At 38.0% G+C, this 23,713-nt stretch overlaps 1 protein-coding gene across 2 annotated transcripts in view; it reads right to left on the reverse strand.

Annotated features, from left to right (window-relative positions):
• Window positions 1-1,314: 1,314 nt before the first annotated feature.
• Window positions 1,315-23,713, reverse strand: part of LOC127505219 (pleckstrin homology domain-containing family G member 1) — a 49,362-nt gene continuing 26,963 nt past the window's right edge. For both annotated transcript variants that reach the window (XM_051880622.1, XM_051880621.1), the window contains exons 3-18: window positions 22,570-22,670; window positions 20,692-20,761; window positions 17,025-17,071; window positions 12,994-13,144; window positions 12,733-12,864; window positions 11,857-12,039; window positions 9,941-10,036; window positions 9,113-9,199; window positions 8,327-8,360; window positions 8,132-8,218; window positions 8,001-8,039; window positions 7,865-7,887; window positions 7,373-7,543; window positions 6,350-6,469; window positions 4,302-6,153; window positions 1,315-4,203 (exon numbers count right to left, since the gene is read on the reverse strand). In XM_051880622.1, the coding sequence (XP_051736582.1) occupies window positions 3,206-4,203; window positions 4,302-6,153; window positions 6,350-6,469; window positions 7,373-7,543; window positions 7,865-7,887; window positions 8,001-8,039; window positions 8,132-8,218; window positions 8,327-8,360; window positions 9,113-9,199; window positions 9,941-10,036; window positions 11,857-12,039; window positions 12,733-12,864; window positions 12,994-13,144; window positions 17,025-17,071; window positions 20,692-20,761; window positions 22,570-22,670 (4,191 nt within the window). In that variant the 3' untranslated portion in view covers window positions 1,315-3,205. The remainder of the gene's footprint in view (window positions 4,204-4,301; window positions 6,154-6,349; window positions 6,470-7,372; window positions 7,544-7,864; window positions 7,888-8,000; window positions 8,040-8,131; window positions 8,219-8,326; window positions 8,361-9,112; window positions 9,200-9,940; window positions 10,037-11,856; window positions 12,040-12,732; window positions 12,865-12,993; window positions 13,145-17,024; window positions 17,072-20,691; window positions 20,762-22,569; window positions 22,671-23,713) is intronic.

Genomic DNA, 23,713 nt, shown 5'->3' on the forward strand with positions numbered 1-23,713 from the left:
AGCGAGTATTCATGTAAACATAGTCTGTCTTAAATGAATGTTAACAGCTGAGAAAGAAAACGCATGTGTATCAGTGGATCTGTGCATTCGCTCTTAAAGTAACAGAACCCTAATATAACTGCTGCTGTCATTAATGTTAATTCATAAAGCATTTCAGAAAAAAAAAAAATAAATAATGGACAGGGTGATGATGTCTTAAAGGTAGGGTAGGCAATTTTGGAGCAGCTAACCATAGCAAGCTAGCTTTGAAAGCATGAGATCCAGCCCTCCCTTCAGAGCGTCTTCACCTCCTTCAAAACACATGAACGCACACAGCAGATTCTGCAAAGCGTCACAAGAAAGCTCGTTGTTTTGGTTCAGAAGGAACTGTAAAAGGTGCTGCTGTTTGTTTGTGGCGCCCAATGACTGACGTCTGTCTACAATGCGCTGATGACGTGTGATCAACAGCAAAATTTGCTATAGGAGAACTCTACAGGAGAACTCAGTTTGACACTGACGAGCTGTTTGAGAGGTGCATGTGCGCATTGAAAACTAAGCAAATATTTCATTACTACAATAGTAATTTTGGTTAACACTTTATAATAAGGTTCATTAGTTAACATTAGTTAACTACATTAGTTAACATGAACTAATAATGAACTGCACTTCTACAGCATTTATTAATCTTTAACGTTAATTTCAACATTTACTAATACATTATTAAAATCTGGTTATCATTAATTAATGCACTGTCAACTAACATGAACAAACAATGAACAGCTGTATTTTCATTAACTAACGTTTAACAAAGATTAGTAAATACAGTAACAAATTTATTGCTGGTTATTTCATGTTAGTTAATACATTAACTAATGAACCTTATTGTAAAGTGTTACCGTAATTGGTAACACTATAATAACTGCACGCTATGAAACATTAGTTAAGCATTAGTAAATAGTCAATTAATCACTTATAAAGCATTAATAGACATTAGTAAGCAGTTTATAAATACAGCTATAAATGCTTTATTCTTGATTTATAAGCATATCTATAATGTGTTTAATAATTGTATTTTCATACTTTATTAATAATCAATTTATCACTTCTAAATTAAGTATTACATTATTTACGAATTGTGGGATATCAAAAGCAGTGAAGGATACATCTATGTTTGAATGCAGATAATATATAAATTAGAGTTTTTGTTTTTTCCTGCATCTTGTATTAAGGAATCCAAAAATTCCCTTCATTTCCTTATTAAAACGTTCTTGTTAAAAAGTGTCCGATGAAACTATAAACAAAAATTTAACTTTGGCAAAATGAAGGCAAAAGCAGTTTTGTTTTAATTGAAGGTTTATTTGTTGCCTACAATACATCTTTGACCAGTTACTACAGGGCAGTTATAAAAACAAAACAAATGTCAAAAAATTAAATTAAGATCATGAAAATAGGTAAATGACAACATTCATAAATATGTACATCTTTACAAACAGAATGTTTAAAAGGAGGAAAAGTGCAAAAGTAACAATTCCAATGGATAACAGTCCCCACCAGTGAACGAAATGTACAACTAAAAAAAAAGAAAGAAAAACTATATAAACATACTTCATTCAAATCTTCCATCCATATTTAAATTCAGTTTATTTACACTGGTACTTTTATTTATATCATTTACTCCTGGTTTCAGGAGGATTCTTGTAACATTTTGTAAGGTAACATTTTGAACATGAACAATGCTCATACAACAACAGAGCTACACATTATAAACTTTTTTTTTTTTTTTTTCAAAAACCATACTTGCTGAATAACCAGTCGATATATATATAATAAATATTGTTTCATCAAATCGAAAGCGACATTTGAAAATGCGGTGGGGGGCTGAAGTACATAAAATTTACCCAGAAATAAATAGGAAAAATAAACTGAAATGTGCTGTGAAAATCACTAATAAAAATATCAAAATCTTTGGGGTGACAGACAGTGTGTAGTTTGAATGCGGAGACAGGGTGGGGACAGCCAATGCTAAATATTTTAAACACTAAACATAATTAAATGATCAGACAACACATAGTATTAAACTCAAATTTACATCAAATTACAGTACGTTTCTGACACCTCAAACTCCTCATTCTGCAACATGGTCCCCTGAACAGATTAATCTATTTAATTAACACTATAAATTATACTGTCCTGTGCTTTTTGCCGATATTCTAGTGGTGGTCCTGTCATGATGCTAAATTAATTAAATCTAAAAACATTATTGCAATTTTACTCCATATTTACTGATATTATGCTAATTTCTGAGACATGGTTGATTGTAACTAGGATTTTAGCAAAACTTGACCACCTTTTAAATATACTTATGACTTTCCAGTCTGATAAATCTATATCTATATCTAATGTACAGCATAGTAAAATATATATGGATTCTATGTATTCTTGGCCTGGAGAAAATGTGGCATGCAAATATTACAAATTACACACTGAATGGCCATTGGCTGTTGTTAGCATAGTTTCCTGTAGATGCAGCCACCTACATAACCAAATTTACTAACGTCTACGCAATTAAAAGGAAAATATTTAATTATTGGCTTAAGGAACTGTCAACATGTTTACACAGAAATTATGGCAGATAATTTAATTAACATCACCAGGCATGTGCGCCTTATCTTAAAGCTTGTATGGAAACATTTATGTACATGTACTAGAATATTATAACCAGTAGTTTGAGAATATTGTAACATTTTAAGAGAGAAATAAGTTTAAGTTGTGTCTACGATTCAAGCCCATGTAGCTAGTGTTCTTCTTTCATTTTCTTTCTTTTCTGAATTACAGTTCCCTTTGAAACTTTGTAAAACTTAGAACCATGATCTTACCTGTACCATGACCTAAGTCATTTGACATAATTCTTGGGTCTTAATGTTAAGGAAAAGAAAGATATAATTTGAAAGATGTTGTGTACAGTGTTCCTGCTTAGATCTGTATCTTACTGTGTGAGTGTGATGAGAGATGAGCAAAGTAGCTAATGCTTGAATCCATAATTTACAAATTGTATGGTGTTGTTGAGTGTATTGTAAAGCACAATGTTAGAATGTTGTATATCATGTGCTTTGTGTTGTGTCTTTAAGTTGTGCAACATGTTCCATGTGGACTTTTAAGTTTGTTGTGTCTCATTTCCTCCTTGTATGAGCTAAGCATGTGACATGTTGTCCATCATTCCTGCTTCCTATGCAAAACTGCTTGAGCTGAGACACTGGAACTTTTCCCTCAGTGACTGGACAATAGTGGGCTGATTTACATCTTGCTGGCTGCAATCTGGATCATTCCACAAGTATCCCTGCAGAGCCATATCAGGGTTAGTGGAAGCCTGCTGTTCTTTTACGAGGGTTTGCATGTTGCCTTGAGCAGGGCTGCAGTACTTTACTGCGGTTTCCGACAGACTGTGTGGCATAGCTATGTCTTGCTTCTGTTCTTCACCCTCATCTTCAGAACGGATCTCTACATAATCGTCATCATCATCTCCAGTGTCTTTAAAGTTGGCCAGATAATTCTCAGTGGCACTTTGCGCATTCAGTGGCACCTTTCTGTTCAGCACGAGTATTTGTTGTGAGTCCCGCAGTGTGATATCACATGGCGCTGAGAGGTCTGAAGTCCCCTGGACTGGGCATTCTGGGAGGCTGTGCTGTCGATGCACCTGCGTCCTTGAATCTTTGCCGTCCACTTCCCACACCCGATTACACTGACCCCTGCCATTTTCTGTTCCAGTCTGGTCTATCAATGAAGATGAGGACTGGCAGCGATTATAGGATGGCACCTTAGTGTTTCGTGGTCCAATTGAAGTGTAAATGTGATCAGAGTCATCTTTACTTGGTGTCACACAAGCACTCCAACGCTGATTGGGTGGAGCACTAGGAGTAGGCGGGAGGTTCTTCAAAGCAGGGGTAGAACTCGCAGGGGTCAGTCCTCTCTGTGGGGTTGAAGTGCATACTGCTCTTCCTGCTGGCCAGGACACAAAATCAGCAAGTTCCCCATTACTGTACGTGCAGTTCAACCAGTCGGAATCTTGTGTTGAGCTCTCAGATAAGGAAGGGGAGGAAGTGGTGCTAGGGAAAAGTGGATGAGGGCCAGCAATGCTGATAGATGACTTCAGCACTGGAGGAGTGGTCGGAGAACCCTTAAAAACCACCTGTTCATACAAATGAGAGTACTCTGCTATTCTTGCACCTAAGCAGAAGAAAGGAGGAAAGACAGAGGCATTCATAAACCAATATACCCACTTTGCATCTATGAAAGAATAACATTAGCCATAAAGTATGTCTTACCTATTGCAGTGCCACCTTGTTTCTTCTCCTCCAGTATAGCTGCCAGGTCCTTCTGTTTGCTTAGCCTTAGCTTAGCACAACTGGGTTCATGGTCCATGCTCTTCATCTTCAGTAACTGGTTGGCCTTTTTGATCTTCTGACTGTACTGCCTAGCCATGAGGAACACTCTGTTCTTGCCCCTCTCCCCAAGCTCAAGAACCTGGTCACCAGCTTCCACACCCAGCAGCAGACTGGAAGAGCCAGAGTCCATGCTACTAAACAGGGCATGAAGCTCTGGGTCCTTCGGTGGAGGGATGTCCTCATCGTCCATCCGGAAACTTCCGCTGCTTAATCTTGCCAGTTTATTGCGAATGCTCTTCACTGTGCCAGGTTGAGGCTCAGGGGTAGGGGGCAGAGGAAGGGAAGGGGCTACAAGAGGAGACAATGCTCCGTCTTTCTCATCCAATGTATTTTCTGGGAGGAGGTCTGGAATGTTGAGGATAGGGATCTGGAAACCTGGAGGGGGATTAGCTGGTGGGTTAGGTGATCCAGGTGCAGCACAAACAACAGGGGTTGTTTTTAAGGGTAATTTACATGAAGAATCACTTGACTTTTGTGCGGAATTAGCTTTCTTGCTTGGGGATTCTTGTGCTTTACATTGGGAATCATTACTTCTCTGTTGTAACCTGTTCACTTTACTCGGGGAGTTATGTGTTTTTCTTGGAGAGTCTTGTGCTTTGTGTGAGGAATCATGTCCTTTTTTGGGAGAGTCATGTGTTTTACATGCGTTGTCTGTTCCGCTTACAGGAAATGCAGCTGGAAGTCTGTCCGGTTTCTTTTCATTTTTCCGGATGTAGTTTTCCAAATCCGTCCAGATCTCATCCACTTTCTCCAATGTATGATCAGCTGTGGAAAGCTGAGATGTTTCAGGGTCTGAAATTGCAGCAGAGGGAATGTGGTTCTGATTCGCCACTGTCATATTTGTAGGACAGATTTTTTCCTCAGACACAAACCCTCTTAAAATCTGGCTAGTCATGAGATCTACCTCAGATGTCTGCAAACCCTCTGGTTTTCCATCATCCATCTCAGCTGCAAGGACTGGGGTCTCCTGAAAGACAATGGTGTCGTAGACATTCTCCTCATCCTCAACAGTTTGCGGCTCACATGTCTCAAATGGCTCCCCCTCTTGACCAGAAGACCTATTGCTCTCACATGAACTCTCAGTTTCAGTTGGAGTTATGATAACTTGAGGAGCTATCCTAGATTTGACCTCTGCATGGTTAACTTGATCCTTGCGGATAAGCCCCATGGCCTGGAGCTCCTCGTAACTAATGTTGTCATAAACATTCTCGATATCATCGATCGTTAACTGCTCGGCAGATGATGACCCTGAGATTTCATTGCTTGAAGACTCAGTCTGGTTGTTGGTCTCTTCCTCTTGTAGGGCTCTCTTAGTAGGACTTAGTTGCTCACTCTGGTTTTCTCCAACACTGCTGGCCCTGCGAAGTATTCTTTTCCCGCTTGTAGGAAGATCTAGGCGTGATGTTTTATTCTGTTCAACATGCCAGCTACAGGGTCTTTCTGTATGGTCAGCAGTTTCATGGTCACTCTCAGCATCATGGCTGCTTATATCATTCTCCGTTGGCAGGAACATCTGATAGATGTCTTCATCATCATCAATTTGGAAACTCTTTTGACGAGTGGGAAACATAGCCCTCCGGACTCGATGATCTGTCCATATGTTGCGGAAAGAAGGTTCCTCTCCAGTTGCCAGCCTGTTAGACATGTGTTCATTTCTGTCTGTTTCAGGAGGTGCGGTCACCCGTAGGATAGGGGGGGTGATAACCTTATTTTGCAGGGACTCTTTAGCAGTCTGAATGAAAAATGAATGATAAACATTTACCATACATTAGATTAGTGCTGCAGGAACTAAAATAAAATATTAATAACAACAATTGTGAGACTGATCAAGTTTTCAAAGCATTAGAGCATTCTAACTTTTATTCTTTTTGTAATGATCTGTTTGCTTTTTTAAGTATAAACCACATCATGTGTCACCATGTCCTTACCTGGAGGTCTGCGTGAGTAAGGTTGTGGTTTCTCCACTGGTCAATGCTGTCCACCGACACTTGCTGGTTAAGTCTTTTCCGGCTACCCTTCCCTGGCACTCTCAGCTTGCCCCCAGAGGTCTGGTTGTGCAAAAGTTGTCTCTTAGAACATTTTTCAAAATCACCTTTATATTTGAAAATAAGAGAGGTGCATGTCCTTACAAAGATTGCAGGCACAATGCTAAGATGTTGTCTGGACACTGCTATACAGCAAATATTTTCTGGGTGGCTTCCAGATATGTTTTGTTATATGCTTTTGGTCTCTTGTTCAGTTTTTTCTTAGCAAGCACCACTAATTATTTTACAAACAATTGTACTTCTGATTTAGAAAACAGGCTAGGACTAGTCATAACTAGTTTGTTAGCTTAATCTGGAGTCGAGTACCTTGGACAATGGACAATGTTGATGAGAAAGACTGAAAACTTAATGTCAGTGGCTGCAGTTTGACATCATTATGTAGGCAGCTCAGAACTTACACCCTTACCCTACTAGCACCTCCTTGTTTGCTGCTATTTTAAAGGGTTAGTTCACCCAAAAATGAAATTTCTGTAATTAATTACTCACCCTCATGTCATTCCACACCCGTAAGTCCTTCGTTCATCTTCGGAACACAAATTAAGATATTTTTTATGAAATCCAAGAGATTTTTTTTATCCCGAATAGAAAGCAACATAAACACCACATTCAAGGTCCAGAAAGGTACTAAAGACATCGTTAAAACAGTCAACGTGACTACAGTGGTTCAACCTTAATGTGGAAATTTGAATGTGGAAATTTTAGTTGCTTTCAATGGAGGATAAAAAAAAAACCTCTCGGATTTCATCAAAAAATTCTTAATTTGATGAACGAAGGTCTTACGGGTGTGGAATGACATGAGGGTGAGTAATTATTGACAGAAATTTCATTTTTGGGTGAACTAACCCTTTAACAGACCTAAATTATTAATCGGGTGAAAAAAAACATCAAATGTCAATTCAGACTAACCAAACCAGTATCATCTTCATCATCAGCATCCTGTGGATGCGACTCTTCGTCTATATCACTGTGGTCACCAGGGTCCAGAGATTCCTGTGATTCGCTGACAAGGCTACGGGATCGGCCAATAGAACCCAGATGGGCCACAGGTGAAAGCAGAGTGACTCCAAAACTAGAACGCTGTGAGGAGCAAATACATTTACATTTTTTTTATTTTTTAGATCTGTATAGACCTTATGCACCCCCCTTTTTCCGTCTACTGACATTTGTTAAGACATCTGCTTTAAACATTACAATGCTTACGATAACTTTCATTAACTCTACAATAAGTATATCCGCTTTACCAGCTAATTATTCTTTGACAGCGATGCCATAGAAATATACAGAGCTACCGCAAAAACGGAAGTTCAAAGACAATATTATAAATATGGCGGCACACTTGTTTCTCTGGCACATAAGGTCTATAATGCTTTGATGCTTGCATGTTATGGTGTTCTTTACCTTCTGTATATCTGGACTGGATACTACAGCAACAATAAGGAAAAGAGAAAGAAAAAAATCATAATGTCTAAATGATTATCATTATTTGCAGGCATAATTTTTCTCAATTATTATTTTTCAAACAAATGCTACTTACTTATATGTTTGGAGTTTTTCAATAACTTAGATAAGGGCTCTGATGAAACAGAAAGACATGTACAGCAATGAGTGAAATGATGATCAATAAAAAAACAATGTTTGTTTGTTTGTTTGTGCTGTGGGTCTCACCTGTCTTCCTGCGTACTCTCCGGGGTGAGGGACCCTCTTTAGTGTTCACTCTCTTGTCATCAGAGTTGAAATTAAAACTTGGGTGGTCTGGAAAAAAGTTAAGAAAAGTATATGAAATCTAGTAATTGCAAACACACATAAAGTACCACATATAGTGGTGTGTGGCTTTCAATTTGAAGTTTAGATAATGCTTACTTGCGGTATCCATCTCCAGGATGGCCTGCTTAGCCTGTGGAGAAACAGAAAGAAAACTGACTTCCTCAAATACAACTCTTTATTCATATGTAGTTTTTGATGAAATACCTTGAATTTATGCTAATTATATTTTTTTTATATAAAAATTTATTATTATGCAATAAGTACTTTTTATAAAATAAAATAATTATAAATTATTCATTTTATAAATTAAACTTTAAAAAAAATTATTGAAAAAAAAAAAAACTTGAGTGTTACGGTTATTTTATTACAGTGATGAGAATTTGGGTGAATAATGAAAAATGTCACAATGCAAAACATCTGAATGGTCCTAAAAATAGACCATGTTTTTAATGCAAAATGTTTTTTTCTTTTTTCTTTTGATTTTGAGGCAAAATATGATTCAGATACATTTACATGTGATTTACCCTACTAAAGGTAAATTAAATGTGCATAGAAAACAATTCAGGATCTTTAAATTAGTCAAATCATTTAAACGAGTACCTTTGAGTATACCTAAATATGAGTAAACAGACGTGCATCTTTTCTCTGTAAAAATTTGAATTTTAACAACTGAATGGCCTCTGGGTGGCGCTGTGCCTTCACTTCTGTAAATACAGAAACTTTTGCTTCACCTTCTAAGTTCTTTCTTTCTCTTTGAGATGTGAACTACTTTATCATGACACAGTTGAGTGTAAATAGCCAGATTTGGCCACAGCTGCCTAATCACTGAGCACACTGTACAGAAGCAGAGTTAGGACAGTATGTGTATGTGCACGCTCTAACCTTGGCCGGTATTTTGGCAGGATGGTTTTCAAGGATCAGTCGTTTTAGATGCAGGACCCACATTCTCTTGTCTTGTTGAGACTTTGCCTGAAAGTGGATTAGAGATCAGCACAATCTGCAAATTTAGGATAATTTACTGACACACCTCTATAAAACTGCTGTGACCGAGTCATCCCGCAATCAAAGAACATCAACACCAATCATCAAAATCAAAACAAACACTTTCATCAACTGGGTGAACGTCAGCACAAGCAGTAACTAACATACAGATGTGATCGACTGGAACCACCACTCAGCAGTGACGCACTTGTACACAGTTCATTTCAAAAGAAAGTAAACGCTCTCATTTTTCATTACAGTAATACATTAAAAAAAACTTTTGTTATAAAGACACAGGGTCATGGGTAGATGGATGGATGGATGTTCTATCTCATAACCTCTTAGGGTTAAAGGCGAACAGAAAGGCATGTATTAGCTGCTGAGATAACAGTGATCATTAGGAGACGAGGTGATTTACGGCGTTCTGTTGGTCTTCTGTGGCACACACTGCATCATATTTATGACTGCTCGGCTGAGGTCCAACACACAGGTCAGATGTAACAGCACTGGCTTTAGGCAAGACTCATACCGTCACACTTATGTGTGTGTATATTCATACTTGCTCAAGCCTGTAGGTAGTTGGGTGTGGTTTTACTAGAGTAAAGTTCAAGGCGATTGGCTGTCCGTCAGAAGCCTGGCCTCACGCTGAACATTCCACTGTGTGTTAACATAACCTGCTGATCTTTGGTTACATGATGTGTGTGTGTGTGATAAAGTTTGAAAAATTACCTGCACAGTGTGTTGAAGTTTGGGGTTCTTGTAGTGAAACACGCTGAAGCTTAGAGGTTCTTTAGGAATGACTTCTACCAACATTAGGTTACAGCACTGCAAAATTGTAGAGATGGGAATAAAAATAGAATAGAGATTATAGACAAGAATTTATGCACATTTCATTTACACACTGTCAGAAAAAAAAGTAAAAAAAGTATCTTTAAGCCCAAAGTATACATACACTTTTTACACAGTGCGCGTGACGCGAATTTCGACATCAGAAGAGTATGCGGGTACTATACGTACTGTTTGTACTTTGTACGTGCAGGTCGCACATGCACATTTCATTTTAAATTTTTTTTTTTTTTGTAGTAATTATACTGATATTTACATGGGCTGTAACTCATGGCAAGAGATAGCTCAAAACTGCGCATGCGTTGAATGAAGTATACTTTCTAAGGCTGTGCGTTAGACTGTGCGTGTACACTAGTGTACAAGTAAAAAACCAAAGTATACCAAGGGCTTTAGGGATACAAAAGCTTCTCATTGAGACAGTACCCTCAAAGTGACACCTTTGTACCTTCTTCACCCCCAAAGGGTGTATATTATTACTTTGGAGTAGTAATACCGTATGTTCCTAGTAAGGTAGTAATATGTACACTTATGGTACTACTACGAACCCTTGAAATAAGATACAAAGGTGTCACTTTGAAGGTACTGCCCCAGTGACAAGTTTGGAAAGTTCAATTAAACCCAGTTTATTTTTTGAGCTGGTCAAGTCAGTCAGTGGATCAGTTGCATGATCCTTGCCCCTGCAGGTCTATTTTCACACTGTACTATTTGGGTCCAAACCACGGTATGTTCACATCATTATTGTGAGTGCTATCTGGAGCTGTTTACTGTAGTATCTACATAATGACTTATTTGTGCTTTTGGATTTTCCACCAAACATTACACACACAGAATGTCACTTGTGTTTGCCAAGGATACACTGCAAGACATGCAAAGAATGCAAGCTGCTCTCTGAAGGTCATATTTCGGAGACAAGCAACAATGAGAACGGCATTATGAGCAGGAGCATGCAAAGATCAATTTGTGCATCCTCATTCACAGTTTACTCACGAGAGTTTGCTTTTTTACCAATCGTGAACTGGGCTCATTTGAACCCAATTACCCTATACCACCTTTTGAAGTGGACTCAGGAGCAGTTTGTTAGTTCAAACCGAAGTTTAGAAAACCATTTTCACACCCTTAAGGACACTGGCTGGTCCAAGTTGGTGTAACATGTTAATCAGCTGGGGTTCCTGCAGGTGAGGTTGAGCTGGTAGAGCACCGTGGCAAAGTCTAACTACCATTAAAAAGAAAGCTACCATAAACCAATAAACAGCTTGACCACCTTGACCTGGTTGTCCAGCAGGTGAAACTACACTCTAAAAAAATGCTGGGTTAAAAACAACCCAAGTTGGGTTAAATATGGACAAACGCAGCATTTGGGTTGTTTTAACCCAGCAGTTGGGTTAAATGTTTGCCCAACATGCTGGGCAGTTTTATTTAACTCAACTATTCTTTAAAAATGACTATATGGCTGGCTTAAAATGAACCCAAAATAGGTTGGAAATTAAAAATCAGACACATAATTACTAGAAGCAACAATAATAATAAAAGTTGAACATTTATTAATAAGCTATTTAAAAAATATTTATTGTTTAATTATTATTCATTAAACATATTAATAAATGTTAATTTCCAACATACTTTGAGTTCATTTTAAGCAAGGAATACAGTAATTTTTAAACAATAGTTGGGTTAAATAAAACTACCCAGCAGGTTGGGTCAAACATTTAACCCAACCATGGCTTGTCCATTTTTTAACCCAACTTGGGTTATTTTTAACCCAGCATATTTTAGACTGTAGCAGGGATACGGGCTCTCACCAGGATGTGGGCCTTGTAGGTGTAAGTCTCCTCGCGTTTCTTGGTGATCAGCAAAAGTTTGTCGAACAGGAAGAGCGTTCTCTCATTTTTCGCTCTCTGGATACGGAATGTTCCCTCGAGAACCAGCTCGCCATAGCCAATCAGATCAGGGCCCTTCCAGTTAGTCAGCAAACTCTGAATCTCCTGAGAGAGAGAAGGGAAGAGCAGAAGAGGAGGAGCGTTACTTTCCACATACATGACTTTAGCCGGCAGGCAAGTTGGGAATGACGTTTATGTCTGATGAGTCTCAAACATAATGTTCTATTATCTGTTACCACACACCCATAAAAAAGCGTGCACCCTGCAGCTAAAGCAACTTAAGGGAGTTGGTAGTGGGTTTTAACTGATCCAGGCTGGTCATTTATGGCAATTTTTATATTCTAAGACAGAGTCTCAGTGTTTAATCAACTGGACTACTAGCTAGTGGTCTTGTGTGGTGCTGACATAGTAGACTAGGGGTGTCCAATCCTGTTTCAGGAGGGCCACTTTCCTACAGAGTTTAGTTCCAACCTGCTCCAACACATCCTCCTGAAAGTGTAGTCATCCTGAAGACCCTGATTAGCTGGTTTAGGTGTGTTTAATGAAGGTTAACCCCTCAGGAAGATTGTCCTCCAGAGGTAGAGTAGGACACCTTTCTTGTAGACCATCTATACCAGCATGTGCAAGCAAAAAACAGCTACCATGTTCTAAACAACTGCATGAACTCCTGTTGTTTCTAGGACTGAGCTTCCCAAATGCATCACAGGTGGTAAATAGATGGTAGAAACTACTGGCACCAAAGGTTTCTACGATCTACGCAGCCCAGTGTGTGTATGAGTGTGTGTAGGGTACACAAACCTGCAGCCTCACTGCATGCTCATGTTTTCTCTTCATGTCATTGATGTGCCAGGCCACCCTCTGCATGGTGTCGATCGCCTCCTGGATCACGTCATACATCTCTGAATCCTTTTCCAGATGAGTGGCGATCTCCTGCAAGACACCAGTACACCTCAGACCTCAGATCAGTGCTGTGACCATCTCTACGTGTGTGTCTTTATGTACAGGTGAACTAAGAAGGTCATTCTGTGTGTGTGTGTGTGTGTGTATGTGTGTACTTACATGCAGTAGTAGATGGTACTTTAGGATCCTCTGGACAGGTTTAAGCAGGTAAGAGCCGAGAGGAAGGGAGTGTTTAAGACTTTCCTGGCGCTCTCGCAGAAACTTTGCCACCATTTTGTTCCGCATACACTCTGTTAAGACAGCAACGGACCTGCAGATGCACACAAACACATTGTCAATGGAAAAAATTCTACTCACAGACTTAAGCAGATGTGCACAATATAAACAGGTTACATCTATGATGCAATGGCCAAAATACACTTGCATTTAAGTGCATTTAAAATGTCTGAATGACATTGCATTAGATACAAAATAACTTTTAATCAACTGGTGTTTTGGTGATGTTTGTCGATGTATGAAGTCAGTTCCGCTCACGTTCACACAGGTGTCCTAGAAAAGTAACCATATGTGCAGTTTATGACATTAACTATGAACGGGATCCATCAGTTCACAATGCCCTTGAACAGTATATCACTTTTATCATTTAAAACCCAACAAACTTCTTTTTGTGAAACGTTTTGCTTGAAATGTGCTAAATTACACTTGGTTGATGCGATCTAATGTAATTACATTCAGACATTTTTAAAATTGGCCTAAAGGGATAGTTCACCCAATAATGACATTTCCATCATCATTTATTCATGTTGTTGGAAACCTGTGTAACTTTATAACTGTTATTGTGCAGACTGTTGTTTTTTCCTATACAATGAAAGTCAGAGCGGTCCTGTGTTGTTTTGGACCCCATTGATTTTCATTGCATGGACAAAAACAATTTTTTTTGTGTTCCATGGAAGAAGAAAAAAAAAAAAGTTTGGAACAACATGACGGTGAGTAACTGATCTCAGAGGTTTCACTTTTGGGTGATCTAGTCTAATTGTCCAAAACTTTTTTGGGGCCAATGTACTGCATTTGGTAATATTACTGCATACATAAACACACACACAACAAAAACACATGTACACACGGTTGAGAGCGCAAGGTCGAGCCCTTCTGTTAAAACACAGATTTTACAGTTTATTGGATCTGCTGCCACGCCTCAATAAGCACTGGGACAGATAGATGTGTGGGTGTGTGTGTGTGTGTGTGTGTGTGTGCGTGTGCGTGTGTGTGCGTGTGTATGTGTGTGTGCGCACATTCCAGCATCCTGCTCACAGACTTCACATTGTACCAATGGGAAATATGACCCGAGTATCACTGAGATACAGCTATTGCTTTCAGGAGTGTTACTGTATGTGTGTGTGTGTGTGCGCATACATGCCATATGACCTTGGTTAGGGTCAACAGCTGTGTGAGGGTGTGGAGAGAGGGTCTCCATGGCCCAGACAAGAATCCACACACACACACACACACACACACACACACACACACACACACACACACACACACACACACACATTTTTCAGCATCTGATGAAACTACTACTGAGTCATGTCACAGGACTCGTGACAGCACGTGCTGCACCAGTGTGTGTGTGTGTGTGAGTGTGTGTGTTTGATAAAAATGAAAAGAAAAGTGGGTGTGTGTGACATTTTTCTAGGAAAAGGTGTTGTATGCCAATGCTTTTGTTGAACTTTGTCATATTTCAGGCTTATGAATAGATTCAAATCTCTGCACACATACAAGCACCCAAAGGCAAATATATTTGACACATATTCACATTAATCTCCAATAACCTTTATTCAAGGCCTCAGCACTGTTCAGCTACAAAAACAGTGAATTACTCTTTATATATCCATGTCTGATTCTCGTTTGCCCACCTATTCACACACCAAACCAAATGTTTGTGAAGTTGACCCAATGCAGCTTGCTAACCGAGCAATGCTATGCTATTTCTTATCTCTAGGAACCTATCTCTCATCAGCATGTTTATTTTAGTATGGAATAAAACACTAATTGTAGTGTTTAGCTAGTCTTGTATATGTTTTGACTAGTCTGGTCCACTTGGTCCACAGTAGTGTCAGTCTACTAAAAAAAAAATGTGAAAAAAAAAAAGTGTGTAGAGTTTGTAATCAGAAATTGTATGTGATTCACAGAAGTAACTCAGAAAACAGTTCTGCTCATGGATGTCTGGTTTATTCGCTATTAAATGTCTCAAACAAGTGTCTTTCAAAGATTTGATGCACTAATTTTGGCAAACTTCAAAATCCAGGTAACCATGTACTCAACATATACTCAAAACTTGCCCAATTGCGTTTCAGGGGGTAAAACCCCTGGTAAAAATCGCGTTCTAGAGGTAAAATCCATGTTTTAGGCGGGGTTCCCCTGGTAAAATTCACATTCCAGGGGCTAAATATCATGTTATTTGGGGTCGCTTCATCCTGCAGACATTAAAAACAACCCACGGCAACAGTGTTAAAGTAGCCCAATTCCGTGGGAAAACTGCGGACTTGGCAACACTGCCCCTAACTACTAGAAGTTGTGTGACAGTCTTGAATGTTTTTACTGACACCTGCTGGTTTGGATGTAGAACATGCAACTTTTTCTGTTACCAATGCCATTTTACTCGAATTAACAAGCATATTCATCATCCATTATTAATTGTACAATGCATTGCTGGAGAAATTAACTAGCTAGTCATGACTGTTTCCTGAAACTAATGACTTTGTTGCACATCTGTTGTGCGAAACACACTGGATCAACAACAGAACTGACGCTAGATGTTGTCATGCAGATGGTGGAGTAATAACTTCTGTTAAATAATTGGTTTGAGATTGAATTAATGCCAGATTGTTGCTGTAAATAATGAAAATGGAATGTGAGGAGCACTCTATGTTTTTTTGCAGATTTCTGATTCATTCGCAGGTTCGCTCTCATGTTATACTCTGGGGTTCACATACACACATGCACACTCTTCAAAAATGGTGCTTTCATTAGCCTGATAGACTAAAAGACACTGAATGAATTTTATATATATATAGAATGAAAGCTATTGATTGTACTGCATGTTAGCTTATTTTGCCTAAGAGCATGGTCTATTTCAATCCACATACTAGCAAGAAATGATATGTCTGCGATTATAACTTTGCAATGCTGCTTAAGGCTCCAATATACTTCAAGAAAAAGCATAGAATGAGCTGGTGTGAAACCAGTCAATCTGGTTAGTAATAGTACATGAAGCTTGTAATGCTGTTTGTGGAGTTGTTTAATTGGATCTTGAGAAATTTAATGTCTTTTATCTTCAGTTGATTTCATCTAAGGCTGTGGCTGAAGCCAGTTGTTGTTATTGTGTTTCTCTTTTCTTCAGTGATTCTGCTTGTTAACAGCAAGTGTTCATCACTAATGCTCAATCAACACTTAATTAATCTCTTATCTCATTAACTTTACTCTGCTTCAGTGTTTCTTTAACACTATATAAAGAGGGACCATATGTACTCTGAGCAGAGTTTATTTAACTCTGGGGATTTTGCTGTGTAGAATCAAATCAGACCAAATCGATACCGCTGGTCAAGTACTTTGAACTTATTTTACCCCTAAGAAAAAAAACAAAAAAGAACTTCGCCATGAGTATATTGGGGCCTTTAATGAATGTTCATTGCAACTATATTTTTGGGAAACAGAAAATCGTTGAACTATGATAGTAATGATGCAACCTCCGACCATAGTTATCTAACTATGCTTTTGGGAAGCACACTCCTGGTCATCTTGGCGGCCACCATAACTGTAGTCTTCATCTCATCTTTAGGGGTAAAATACGTGCAAAAGGTTTCTTGGTGCACTTTTAAATGTAATAAACAAAGGGTCAGATTGAACAGGTGATAGAGAGAGAGCCAGACAGGCAGACAGGGGGTTTCCCTCAGGGGTCAACATATAGAAACAGACTCCTAGACTCCAGTGGTGTTATACACATGCACACACACAACATATAATATGACCACACACTCTCACATGTCTCACATTCCACACACACACACAGGCATCTGAGACGGCCACTGCTCTTGAAGTCTTATAAAGCTCTGTACTGAGTGAAAGATGGTGACACACAAACCACAGGAAGTGAACTACAACCACAAACCACAGGACGTATTTCTTACCTTGGATAATTTGTGCAGTACTGTGTGTATATGTGGAAGTCTTCACTCTGAAAAACAATAAGGAAATTAGGGTTAGGAAGACATGGTGGTCAGCCAAGGAAAATGACTAGGTAACTTTATTGTTACAAATGTGTAATAACAAGTATATTTAATGACAAGTTTCAGTTGCACTTTATTTTAAGGTGTCTTTGTTACGCTGTAATTATACATTTAAGTACTGAGTAATATTAAGTAACTACATGTACTTACTATAGGGTTAGGGTTAGGGTTTGGTTTGATTCAGTGTTAGTTGCATGTAATTATGCATAAATTATAGTTATTACTATATTAACAACATGTAACATATGTAACAATGACACTGTAAAATGAAGTGTTACCCAAGTTTCAATAGAAATGACATTAAAGGATATTTTAGTTTACCACAAATGCTTGTCAGTGCATGTGGAAATACACTTTATATTTCAAAGACAATAGAATTATGAAAATGACATATAAATATGTACTTAAGTCCTACTTAAGTGGGTCGAAAAGCACTCTACAGTTCAGCTAATTGCAATAAATATAAATTTAAACTATAATACATTTTCATTTAACTGCAATTTAAGTGTCCCAAAACATTACATTCTATTTGTACTTACAGTAATTATATTCTTTTAAAGTATAAAGTGTACTTCTTTTTCACAAGGTTATGTCCAGATGTAGACGGCTATGTCAGTGTGTGTGTGTCTGTTTCTGCACATAAGCTTGCTCTGAAAGGTCACATCAGGATGATGCGTTACACCAAAAGGTTCACAGGGCCAGCGTGCAAACACACACACACACACACACACACACACACACACACACACACACACACACACACACACTGTACACATGCTGACTGTAATAGGAGTCCTGATGTTGTGTTTACAGTAATGCTAGATGTGAGTGTGCTCTGATTAAATCTCTCTCTTCTCCTCCTTCATCTGAGTTTTTTGCTCTCTCATTCCGCCTATATGAACATCAAAGAACTTGGAAAAGTACAGAGAGTCTGAGTATCAAAGAGCCATTTATCCTCTTCCTCTAATATCCCTTCTCTCGGCCGCCCCCGTCGGCTTTCACATCTGCACACACACACACACACACACACACACACACACACACACACACACACACACACACACACACACACACACACAGGTAGCTTTATTAATGAATGTGTCCCTGCATAAATGCTGTGACTCAAACACACACACACACAGTGAGTTTAGGGTTCTCCATGGAAAAATGTCAAAATACTCTCCTGTTTTCTAAAGTCTAAAACACTGTTTACTGTTTGATAATGCTATAGACTTTGAACAAAAACCGCAGTCAGAGCCGTGTCATAGCTTTTAGCACATGTGCTCCACTATCAATATTAATGTCAACTTAGTTTTGTGTCAGAGCTGTTACTATATTTGCATTTTGGTGTGTATGGGCAACTGCATTGACCAATCAGCAGCCAGGACCAGAACTCTTAGTTTTAGGGTTGTATATGCTTCTGTCTGAACTGCAAACAGCAGGTGGAGGATCTTTACTGTTCTCAGAGAAATACACTGAGTCAGCGTTTGTCCTCAACAGAAAGAGAGAAAGGGCAGTGTTCTCAGGAAAGCTTTGATAGGAATCAGATGTAATAAAACCTCTCGCTTTTACTGGAATCCTGAGGCTCTTTTGTGTTATCAAAACCATAGAACCGGCTGAGTAATGCCTTTAAACACACACACACACACACACACACACACACACACACACACACACACACACACACACACACACACACACACACACAGTTCTGGAAGTATTCGCTAATGATGACTAACCTTTATTAAGAGCACTGACCAGTAAGCACACACTGATCTTTATACACTGTAAAAAGTGGAAACCTGCAATTGTTACTTTAAAGAGCTTTTTCTGCTTGATTTAACCTATAAAAAATTGTTGTTATAAATGAATGTGTTATGTTGATTCAGCAATATTAAATAATATTTATGACTGGAATAAAACAAGTTAATTTAGATGTTACCATACCATTAAACAGCACAGTTCATTATTGTTATTAAAAAAAAAAAAAATCTCAGTAATTGAAAAATAAAATAAAATAAAATAAAATAAAAATATTAAATGAAACACTTAAACTTAATTAATGTAAATGAACATTAGAAATATTTGCTTGGCAACTAACTGAAATAAGTTCACACTGAATTACTAAAACTAAAACTGAAGTAAAAAATAAATTAAAACTGTAGAAATTTAAAAAAAAAAAAAAAAAAAAAACCTAATAAGACACATAACAAAATTACTAACATTTATTATATTAATATTATATATTATAAAAATATTATAATAGTATACAGTATACATAATAGTAAATGAACACTAATATAGTTTAGACTGATTGGATGAGGAACTTAAAATTAATTTCTTTGTTGTATTCCTCTCTGTAAGTTGCTTTGAATAAAAGTGTCATGATATATTTCTAATAAATACAACAGTTCCATCTACTAAATTGCGGGGCAAATGTCCATTTAATAAATTAATTTCTGATTTTATATATACATTCTAGACCTATTTAATTCTCTTAATTATTTTTAAATTTATTATTTAAACTTATTGACATACATGCCCTTTAAAATCAACTCCAGATGGCAAAAATTGAAATATTTAAAAAGATTAACATCTGACAACAACTACAGACTAACCCGTATTTATTTACATAAAATTGATTTGTTTTCATATATTGACATATTTGACTTTATTTAATTGATCATATTTACCTTTGAGGACAGTGTCAGATTTTGATAACTTCTAGGGACTCTTTTTTGTGCACTGTAAACACACACACATTTAGATTCTTTTTGTAAACTCTGAGCCATATGATTAATTACCGTTGTTCATAAATACCATATTTTGATGTTCTGATTTAAAGTTTGTAAGCAAAACACACACTTAAGCAATAACCAGTTACAAACACTCAACGCAAAGTGTGTGTCTGAGTGAAAGCCTGTGTTAGAGTATTTATGCAAAGAGAGCCGGACTGAGAGAGGAAACCGATCCAGTGTGTAAATCAAAGCACCGATCTGTGTATCTCTCAAACAGTATTTCACAGACATGAACACAGACCTCTGAAGGCCAGTTTCTCACTCAGGGCTGGTCTGGATGTGTGGGTTTTGGGCTTTATATGAGTTCTCGTAAGCCTCATTTGCACCGTGTAAATTGTCAGCCCCCTGCTAACGCCACATTAGCACAACAATCACCCCAACAAAACAAAGCAGTTACCACACAAAACCACAGAACAGAAAACCACGGAAACCAGCTGCATTCCAGCAGCTGTTAATTAGAGCTATAAAACAGCGAACGCACACTCAAGCATGTGTTATTACGCCAGTCAATAGAGACACTTGAGGTCGGAAACTAATTATAACACGTAATAGGCATAATAGAGTTGATGATTGTTTATGTGTGTGACCATGTGATAGCTTTGAGCCCAACAGCAGGAGCATTCTTCATAATTCCTACATTTGCATTTCATGAAGGAAAGAAAGTCTTAATTATGGTTTGTAATAACCTGAGGGTCATTTTAAGTGATCTAACCTTTAAGGTTTGCTGTGTGAAGAAAACAAAATCACAAAGAAAAGAAAAGAGTTTTTACCTTGGCTACAAAACACTTGGCAATGGCAACTGGGTTGGCGTTACACTTCTCCAGGTCATGAAGCAGATCACTGAAACACACACACATTCATTATATATTGTTACTCACATCCATGTAGCCGGACTGAGCCGTTATGAAACTATTCAAAATCTCTTGCAGTTATGCGGTGTATTGTAGGCCATGGGCTGCAAAGGAAAGACCCACTTCCATGAATTGATCAGCATTGTGAATGCATGTGTGTGTGTGTGTGTGTGTGTGTGTGTGTGTGTGTGTGTGTGTGGTCACTTCTGTGCTGCAGTCATGTGAAATAACACTCTGTGAGTGTGTGTGGGCTGAAACTGGTGTGAGTCTGGCAAAATGTGCAGGTGTGTGTGTGTGTGTTTGTGTGTGTGTGGTCCAAAGTGAGATGAACTGAGGAAAGACATGACATCAAATACAACAGACATTGTAAAGCAGAAGATCTTCCCTTAACAGGCCATAAAGGACAGTTTCTCTGAGTAGGGCACTGTACACATGATACTCCTAAACAAGTCATGTTGTTTTTTTTTCAGCAGATGATCAATGAAGTGAGTTTAACCTTCGAGGAATGTGTTAGTCAACCTCGGGAGTTCAAACTAAATGTTAAATGAGCTGTTTTGTTATCTTTATTTTCATTAATATGACGTTACCAACTTAACTTAAAGTTAACAAATGTGAGACATCGTCTAGATACAGTTCACACCATTTAAAAATAGTAGTTTTAAAAATACATATGAAAATATAACTGCAAGCAGCAATTACGTGGTCAAGCCGAATAAGGGCAGAAAAGGAAATTTTTTGGCAGATAGTACGTTTGGTAGAATATGACAAATTTGGTATCGTAGGACTCGGCATAAGCCGATTAACTTAAATCTGATGATGTAAGTTAAATGACAATATGTTGAATTTTTCATGCTATAAGCATTTTCATAAATTTCATTATATATCTTGACCACTATGGGACGCTGATCTAAAACTTTACAGGTCCTCTCAGAACATGGCCTCGAAGAATCTTACCGAGTTTCATAAGGATACGTTCAATGCATTCGTAAAACACAGCATTTTTCAATTCAAAATGGTCGATGCCCAAATAGCCGACCAAAGAAAATTGCATATCGTTCAACTTCAACTTAGGACAAGGCATTCAAAAGTTATAATGAAAAATAGCCATTTTTCCTATCTTGGCACCAGTAGGTGGTGATGTGATGATATCAGAATGGATTGGCCGATCAAAAATCTTTTAATAACTTTTTGCCTGGAGTGTGAGTAGATGGCACATACCAAATTTCGCGCAAATTGGACAAACACTCTAGGAGGAGTTCAGAATGGCAGAAAAATGTTCATGATGGAAATACGGTGAAATTCGAATACATTCGAATCAGCAAGAGTTATGGAATCAGAGGAAAAAAGAATTTTGTTACTAGGACTTACACATCAAAAGTTATGAGCATAAACATCGAGTGAATCTTTGAACTGTTGGTGGCGCTAGAGGGTTTGAGGTAGAGACTCCAAATTTGCTATGGTAACATTTCAGGCTGTCCTCTATTTGTGTGCCAAATATCATAACTTTTAGAATACTCTGAATAGCAAATAACCAAGTAACCATTTTTATTTGAATTATGTCATTGTATGATTTTAATTGTTGGAAATGACTGAGATGGTCAAGACCTCTGGTTTGGAACGGGCCAAAATCACCATGCTAGTTGCATGCTAGTTTAATTTTATGTTACAGAATAGTTTATCTAAAAAAACAAAACATGTGTGCCTGTTTTTAAAACTTATATTTAATGTAAAGTGGCAAACACCCATTACACTTCTCTAAACAGATGCTTTTGTCACTAGCAGGATGTTTCTGTGTACCTGTTAAAACGGTAGATGTCACGGATGTTTCCAAATAAAGAGTTCCTCTCTTCATCTCCCAACAGCAGCAGAGACTGATTGCTGATGCAGTCCATGTAATCCTGTGGAGAGACAGATGAAAGGATGAATAATCTCATCAGCGCTCATGTGAAATAGGCAGCACACGCCTGGCATCAGACAGGGTCCTGCCCTGACCGGCCACAAGTTCTGCTCCAACTCTCACATTAACATTTGCACATCAGTAGATTGGCTATGTCCGCAAGTTATGTAAAGTACTCAGGGAGCGACACTTTGATGCACATAGTAGCATCCATGAATGGTATTTGCCATTCCCATTATGCAAATTATACAATGGCCGGGACGGTCAACTTTTGTATGATCTGTGGTTATCCGTATCTTAAACATTTTTATTTAAAGCAAAGTTTTCTGAGATATACTTGTGACACAGTTCATACATAAAGACACAAATAATGAGTATTCTTTGTTGATGTATCGTGATATTAACATAAAGAAGAGCTCAAACAATCTGCTGTTGCTATAGTTACCTCTTCAATGAATGCAGGTTGTGTGAAAACACTGTTGAAATGTTCCTCATGTCAGAGGTAGAACTTTGAACCATAAAACCTTTGTTATGACTTCCTTTGGGGTTTCAAGGCTTAATTAGGGGTCATTTAAAAATAAATTATTTTAATAGGGAGCCCTGCACATGACATGTGGGAAAAAATAAGATATTGTGGCCATGAATTAAGAGTTTGTTCCTACGACTTGTTCCCTCATTTTAGGTCAATCGTGGCCTCAATTACTAAATTAAAATGAGGGAGCGAATTTGTACAACATGGCCATGATTGACCTAAAACCAGGGAATGAATTAATCAAATGTGGCCTTGTTTAGCTGACTGGAATGAAGATAGTGATCAGCATGAATAATATTCAAAATGGTAAACAAGCGCTGCTTTGTTTTTGGTTTGTATATCTGCAGTCCTAGTTTCGGTTTCTCTTTTTGAATGAAGAATATACCGATACCCGCTCAAATAGACAGTTATTTCCAGAACGCATGTGCCAGCTGACAGTCGGCTTTCGTCGCCACTAGTTCTTTTACATCAGCTTGGTGTGTCACAGCCTTAAGAATGGAGGAAAAAAATTT

Source organism: Ctenopharyngodon idella, chromosome 22, assembly GCF_019924925.1.
Source record: "Ctenopharyngodon idella isolate HZGC_01 chromosome 22, HZGC01, whole genome shotgun sequence".
NCBI classification, from domain to species: Eukaryota; Metazoa; Chordata; class Actinopteri; order Cypriniformes; family Xenocyprididae; genus Ctenopharyngodon; species Ctenopharyngodon idella.